This window comes from Teleopsis dalmanni, chromosome X (genome assembly GCF_002237135.1).
Source record: "Teleopsis dalmanni isolate 2A chromosome X, ASM223713v2, whole genome shotgun sequence".
NCBI lineage: Eukaryota > Metazoa > Arthropoda > Insecta > Diptera > Diopsidae > Teleopsis > Teleopsis dalmanni.
Genome location: NC_051848.1, coordinates 59,082,032 through 59,089,985, shown reverse-complemented (window position 1 = coordinate 59,089,985; position 7,954 = coordinate 59,082,032). Strand labels below are relative to the sequence as shown.

At 30.6% G+C, this 7,954-nt stretch overlaps 1 protein-coding gene across 1 annotated transcript; it reads right to left on the bottom strand.

Moving 5' to 3' along the window:
- Positions 1-5,378: 5,378 nt before the first annotated feature.
- LOC119662127 (sperm flagellar protein 1-like) lies at positions 5,379-6,165 on the bottom strand. The gene has a single exon (XM_038071685.1). It carries the CDS (start codon positions 6,151-6,153, stop codon positions 5,470-5,472), a length of 684 nt encoding a protein of 227 aa, XP_037927613.1. The 5' UTR covers positions 6,154-6,165; the 3' UTR covers positions 5,379-5,469.
- Positions 6,166-7,954: the final 1,789 nt, after the last annotated feature.

The following is a 7,954-nucleotide window of genomic DNA, read 5'->3' as shown; positions in this document are numbered from 1 at the left end:
ATGGTTTGTGACATCCAACAAAGGTGCCCGCATATGCAACAAATTCAATTTCGTGTACACAATGTACAAGTAATAAAAACTAACATTTAAGGACGAAAAACATTTTTGCTAAAATTTCACAAGTGAACGAATAACCATTCTGTCTGTTTGATGTTAAATATTTGTTAGAGCTCTATTTGCAGAAATATAATATACTATGCACATGCATATGTATGTATTTGAAAGTTGTATTTCGTATATATAGCATTTGTTGTATTTTCTAAAAATAAAAACATATAATTTAATGAATCAATCTTCTATCTGAATCAGTCAAAAGTTATATTGTGGTTATGATCTATATAACGCATATGGGTGATTCTTTTACAATCCTTTTTTTTTTTTAAATGAAAAATCGTGTGTATGTGTTTGGTGTGATATGAAGGATAAATAAATTTTTAAAAGTACTTCTAATCACAATATCGTAAAGAAATTTTTGGGTTTTATATAGAATTTTATTACTAATCGAAATTAAAAATATTATATAATATTATATAAGAATATATGTAGTATATATTCTTTGAAAATTCATTCAATGGAAATGTAGTACGCATGTGCTTGACGTGTTTTGCGGGAGAAAAAAAAATATTAAAATATTTCAAAAAATAATGGGTTCCTGAAAATTTTTAATTCGTAGTAAAATTTAAAAGTGAATCTAAATAAAATATAAAAAATGAAAATTTAAGGACCAGTTTTGAGAAAAAATTTTTTTTTAAATTTAATTGTTAATATTAGTACTTAAATATTAACAATTTTAATTGTTTAAACAATTTCATAAAAGTACAATCAATTATCTTTAAAACGCTGTAAATTTAAAGTTTCTATCTTTTATAGAACTTGAGATATACCCATTTGAAAATGTGTCTACAATGCCAATTTTCAAAACCCCGTGGGTCCATATCTTCTAGGAAAAATATCACAAAATTTTTTCCCGAGCTATGGGTCCTCATATTTTATGAAAGGAGCTTATAAAAAAAAATTTCAGACAAATCGGAGATAATGAGGTCAAAAAGGTGTCCGAGTTGTAAAGGAATGACCCCTATACACTAGGAAAAGTAATATGGGTGATTTAACCAGATTTTAACTAGATCTCAGATCAACGCATATTTTTACTCGAGACATCTTGTTGGTTCAACCATATCACAGGTTGGTTTTCATATCTTCTTTAACATATGAGCTTAAATTTCCATAACAAAAGTATCAGATTAATTTGACTAGTATGCAATTAGAGCTAAATTAATTTAAAAATAGGATAAACTGTAAAATAAATCATTATAAATTTTATATATACATATATATATTTAATTTAATTATATGCTTAAAATAAAAATGCTTACCATTGTCCTTCTAATATTCATTTTGTTTTCTTTTATTTTAATTAATTAATTTTTAGTTTATAATTTTTATATTTCATATTTTAAACAACAAAACAAATATGCAAGTGGCAGAAGTGGGTGCCTCAATGAAGCAGTGATGCGAATACACAGCCTAGCCTTCTCAACAGCCAACCTCACCTACACGTGGTGCATCCTGTTCTCGCATACAAGGCTCTGCCGACCGAGCACAGGCGGTATAACCTGAAAACACCTAGCAGAGGGGAAACTCTCTAGCTACCAAACACCAATTTTTCCCTAGGTTGATCGCAAGGTCAGCAGCCTTGCATCGGATAAAAAGCAACCTTCAAACATGCCTCGGAAAGATGAAAGAACACTTGATAACAGAAACTAAGATTTGGAATATGAAAAGTGTTAAGTATGCTGATACCAGGAAAAATGATGGAAGTAGTCGTTGAAATGCACAGATTAGGGGATTTCTTCAATGACTATTGAATCTCTTTTCGCAATTACCATTTCTTGGGTCCTAAGTGATCTGGTCTTTATGCAAGGTCACTGCCATGTGCATCCTATCATACTCTAAGTTGATTTGACTGTTTACAAATGTATCCATGCGGTTGAATATCTTACGATTTTAACAGTTTATATTATAAATATAGTATTAGTGTACGCAAAGCAGAAATTATATTTTGCTATTAATTGTTGAACGAAATGTCAATCACAATTGCATGATTGTGAAACCAAGTGTCAACCAAGTGTAGACCTAGTTTCACAAGTGTGAAATCATAAAATGGATAAACGGAGGCAAGTTATCATTAAAAACGTGTTTACTGTGCATATTGGTAAGAAAACTATATATAGTGCTGAGCGCAAAACCCTCTGTGTCTTTTATGTAGCTAAGTTTCTAATTGTCCGGAACATTAATTATATGTTATGTTACATTTCAAATATTAGACTGCGTTTATAATTTGGTTCCTTGTTGATGATCTGCACTTCTTCAAAATTGGGAGTATGGTTCGTCGTATAGCAATGGATAGCTAATCCTATCTTTTGATCACTGGAAGTTGATCTGCTCTTTATTTCATGTTTATGACCAGCGATTATTTTGCTCAGTTTGTGTTTTGTTGTACCAATATATACCTGATGACAAATATATAATGATATTAATGAAAGAAGAATTAATAAATAATATTCATAATTGATTTAAACAAATGTAATAAAGTTTTGGCTGTGATTATGATCATATTTAGAATAATCTACAATGTTATTAGAGTCATCAATATAAGCAATGCCGTGCGTATGGATGATTTCACTTGGGGCAACATCTTCTGTAGTTACTAACATTTTGCATTAAAATGTAATGGTGAATGGATCCATGTACACATTCTACAATGACGTTTAAATTCACAAAAGCAGTCAACAGCAGTCCAATTCAGGCTCTGTAAATGTGGAATTCCTTTTGCAGTTTTGCTGAAAGGCAACTGCACTGTAACAAACAACCACCGCGAAATGTTTTCACGAAATCGAGTACTTCCTGCTCGTTATCCTTGCATCATATTTTCAAAGCTTTCACTTTTAATTTTAATTAACGTAATTAATTTAATGCTAGCACATAAGGTGCAAGAAAAATTTTAATTGTACATTTTAAATTGTTTCTATTAATTTTAATTACATGACAAAATTTTGAAAGATAATTGCATATATAGTACGTTTAAGTTAGAAACCCATTTTCGTCATTTAAAGGATAATAAATTGTTTTACTTAATAAATTTTAGATAACGAATTAATTGCAAACAACCTGACAGGATTATATACTATGCATTTCAACAAGTTTGCGGAGGGAATAAGAAAAGCGAAGTCTTAGTTAAATTTGGAACTAAGACTTCTAAGGTATTTCATCGATCTTAAGAATCCCATTTCCATTGTTTTTTCAGAATGTCTGCAAAATATGCTCGCTTCTATGTGTTTTTTGAATGAAAAGCATTTTTCACAAAAGAGTTTTCTGAAATGGCAGTAAATCAAGAAATCGGAAAAAGCTATGTTTAGAGAATAAGGTGCTGGCTACAACTATTTTTGCTTTACTTCAGTGATTATAGCGATGATGACGAGGTTAGTATCTTGATGTATAATTATTTTTTGTTATGTAGGGTTTATCATTTTTTCAATTTCGAATCTAATTGGTTTGCAATATTGGAACAGTACACTTTGTTTATTAATTTATAGCTCTTGTGGTGATCTACTAACAAAATAACTTTTGTATTCCAAAAAACTGAAAAAAAAATTATTTTGTCCACTTTTGCAAAATCGCTTTTGAATCGAACTGAAGAACCGAACTTGAACTATTCCCTAGTCTCCTCTTCTGATACAGATTAGGGTAGTAGATCAAAGTATTTTTAATAGTGATGAAATGCCATATAGATTTGCTACTATCAAGGCCTAGAATATCACCTTCAAAAAGTATGATTATCTGCTAACCCGGAATGCAGATTATACCTCGAAGATGAGGAAACTGCTATGCATATTCTTTGTGACAGTCCAGCTTTAATAACACAGAAAAAGAAATTTGTTTCATATGCAATTTCTGTTACCAGAACAACTTAAGAGCTCTTCTCTAAATCAGTTCTGGACTTTGTTCACAAAACCTTAAATGGCTTTGTGTAATTAATAGTAAAATTGATACAATAGGACTCTTCTGGTCGTAGTACCGGCTGTTAGGCGATTTAAATTTGAAATTTTTAACAATGATAATGATAATACTATCAAGTTTAATTTCTATATTTTTCTAGTGTACTTAATTTAGCTGTAGATATTAAGGTCTGTCTGTCCACATTGTTGTTGAACGATATTTGTTCAGTGATGCTAGGGTTTTTTCTTGCCATTACAACAATTACCTTTAAACTACTTTATAATTAGCTTTAAACTAAAAATTAGTTATATTTTTTATAAGTACACAGTTGTCAAATAACTGATAGTACATCATTAAAGTCTAAATTTTTTCTGAAACCTTTATCTGAAAAACTATTAATAGTTTCCATAAAATTCCTAATATTTTCTTGCTGATACTCTTCAGTTTCTGAACTTTATACACTTGAACTAGTTTTTAAAAAGGGAATGGAAGAGTCAGTTTCACTATATGGGCCTGTAGGAGGTCAGTGGATCGAAAATTACTTTCCCTTTCTAACATTAGGAGGTCCTCAATGGTTGTCTCTTTGGCTTTCATTCGAAAAGCGAATGTCTTCTGTTTGGTAAGAGTCTATACCACAAGAGATCAACTATGGTTCGCGGTACTCTGCTCCGTTAGAAGCCGGTATTCTGCTTTTATCTAATCTAATCTAACCTCTAATTTAATGCATACATAATATTCAAGAACACAAACAAAATATATGCAATATGAAAAACGTACACAAATTTTTTGTTCAGCAAACAACAACGCTCACACGAAATTCCTACGGATGCCAAAACTGATCGAATTAACCCAATCCGATGAATGAGTACACTCATTCATTCATACTACTCGAGTATGTGCTATGACTCATGAAGCACCTGTTATGTATGACATGCATTTATATTTGGATTTTAAGTGTAATCTGAGTCAAAATTATGATTAGTTGCATGTCTCTGGTTCAAATCAAACTTACCATATTTATACAATATTTTCATTATACATTTTTGTAATTCTATACATATTTATATAAGGCTATGGATGCCTTGACGGTTTTAAAGTGAGATATTATATTGTGATCCAAGATAATATAAACTGCAAAACAAAACATCCACGAATCTTTCTCAATCATCAAAAACCTTTTAACCAGGCAACTTATGTAGCATAAGGCATGTATTAAAGATAAAAAATATTATTGGTGAGATCTCAGATAAATATACAGAAATTAAAAGTCATAAAAATTTTGTACCATCTCATGTTTATTAAAAAAAACTTTAAAAATTATATGCCATATTTTTTAATTGTTAAACAAAACTCAATTTGGAATTTTAAAATTAATAAACAAATTTCTTTAAACCTTTGGTATCCGTTCAAGAGATGTACATTAATCTCGTTAATATATGCGACTTTATTCTATTTTTAAAAGATTTTCAACTTTTAAGAGTTGGACAATAAATATAGTGTTTTAGTAAGTTCATCTATGTGCTCTTGTTTTATTTTCACAAGATTTTCTAAAGACTGAATTTTTTTTTCGCTCACAGTGAGTTCCTTTAAGTTTCTTGCTAATTCCTTAACACATTCCTCATACTCTGCATAACTGATCATTTTCTTTGGCACCTCTACAGTGGAAGCCTCAACCTCTTCAGTGTTGATTACATTGATTTCTGCATTTCCAATAGACTTCTCGGAAATAGATTTCTCATCTATAGAGGAACTTTCTTCTAAAATAGACTTCTTTACATTTGAAAGCAATTCTTTTTCAAATGTCATTACTTTTGTAAGCAGAACTTCAATTTTACCCGTCTCGCATTTTGCCAATTGTTCCAACTTTGATTTGCTAAGTTTCATATTTAGCTTACTAAACACCTTATTGTTTATCGTTTCCCAATTAGCCAGCTTAGACTGATACCCATGGCACCCAGAATAGTTATGAATATCGACTAGTTTGGGTACAATGTCTTTTAATAACTTAGCCATCAAAACTGCATCAGAGAAAATCTTATTTAATTTTTCAGTTGGAATTTTATGATTTTTCAGCCATTCAAGCAAGTCATCGTATTGAGACACATTTTTTGAGACGTGTTTTGAGTCGCATCCACGTTTTGCATTACGTGAGTTCATTTTTAAAAAGTTTTTCAGAAATTAATTTGATTAATGATTATACTAACAAATATTTATTGTACAGAAAAAATATTAAAAAAATTTTCTAAACTTTCTTAACTTTAAATATAAAATTTATTTCAAGGTTTACTCTATATTTTTTACAGCTCGTATCACATCACAGAAAGATATGTTTTATACAAGGTTGTAATGTGAATTCTAGGTTAGTCACTTGTCCTTATTCTTTCATTCATATAATTTTCGAAAAGCAAAGAATAGTAATAATTAAATAAAAAGTGACAAAAAACCTGGAAGTAGAGCACTGAAAGTTTAAGCAGCCTTGGCTACTTGTAGAAAAACACGATTAGACACCGTTTCTAATTTGACAGGCATGAGTTCTAAGCCTGGCACTTGCAGTCCAAACAAATTATATACGGACTATAAACTAATTAAGAAATTCGATTATTTCGGAGACGACTGATAATGCAGAGTACTTGACAATACTCGAAACAGCGTTGCATGGTCAGCCAAATTTCAATAAATTAAGTAAAATTTTTGTTCATGTCTTTTCTTTGCTATTCGAATCCATCTAAATAGTTTCTTTTTGTCATAAAGACGCGTTACTCTTTGCAAGAAAAAATTAACATTAAAAAACTTTTTAACTTAATATATCCAAACTTTCATCGATAAATAAATGCATATCGAATGATGATTTAAACTCAATGGTTAGTCAATATTTGTTAATTATCTGAAAATAAAAAAGGCTGTAAGGATAAATGAAGACTTTTGCAAATAAATTTATGATTAACATATATATTCGCATAGATTTGTGTACCATATATATATATATTGTGGACAGAACTGATACATTGAGTGTTATTTTACGTCCAGCACACAATTGGCTTTACTCTACTTCTTGACATAACGTAAAAGTCCACCTAAGGCGCAGTGAATAATATTCCCCAAATAATAATAATACCTATTGAGAGTTTCGCTGATGCCTTCCAGTTTTTTTCGAATTGAATTTACTCTTTGAGCGGGTTTTAATATTGTTCATCCATGTAAGAAAAGGAAAACTTATTTAAATATTTTCAGAATTCTCCTCAGTATGTTTGCATACATATTATATATTTAAATATAGCGTAAACATACCAGCGATTCCTGATATGCAACCTCATTACTCGCCCTAGTACTCGCATCGCTACTGGTGCTGCGCTTGCCATTCATGCACACATTTCCACTTAACGCACTTGAATCTCATTCATTTCCATACAATTTACTTTTTTTAAATTCGCCCGGAAAAAGTCCTTTACATTTTATCCTATTTTTTGATATTTTTTATATTTCAGAAACTGTTTCGGTTTTGTAGTGTTTGTTGTTGTTTCCCCCACTCGCCATATTTTTGATTTTTTAAATATTTTTGTTTACACAATTTAAGCATTTAAGTCCTTTTTTATGCTTTATTTTTTCCTTTCAACTGGGTTTTGCAATTTCTTATACTGAAAAAAAATCAACAACAACAACAATAACAATAATAGCACCGACCATGGAACCAACAAAACTATTGCAAAAACAATATCAAATAATGAAATCATATTTCACTGTGTCACCCACCCATAATATGTGTGGGCTACGCTTACACGCATCCACACAGCAGTCAAGTATCCACGGATCCATGGATGACGACGGAACACTGTTTTTTGTTTACGGTTATTCTGTAAGCTAGCAAAAAGGGGTAGCCAGAAGTGGCTCGAGTGGAAGCTGGAGCACGTTTGAGGAAAATACTTTAAGCTGAGTTAACACGTTTACTGTCCTATGTCCT

Coding starts and splice junctions, on each gene's coding strand:
- LOC119662127 (XM_038071685.1), bottom strand. CDS start 6,153: ATGAACTCACGTAATGCAAAACGTGGATGCGACTCAAAACACGTCTCA.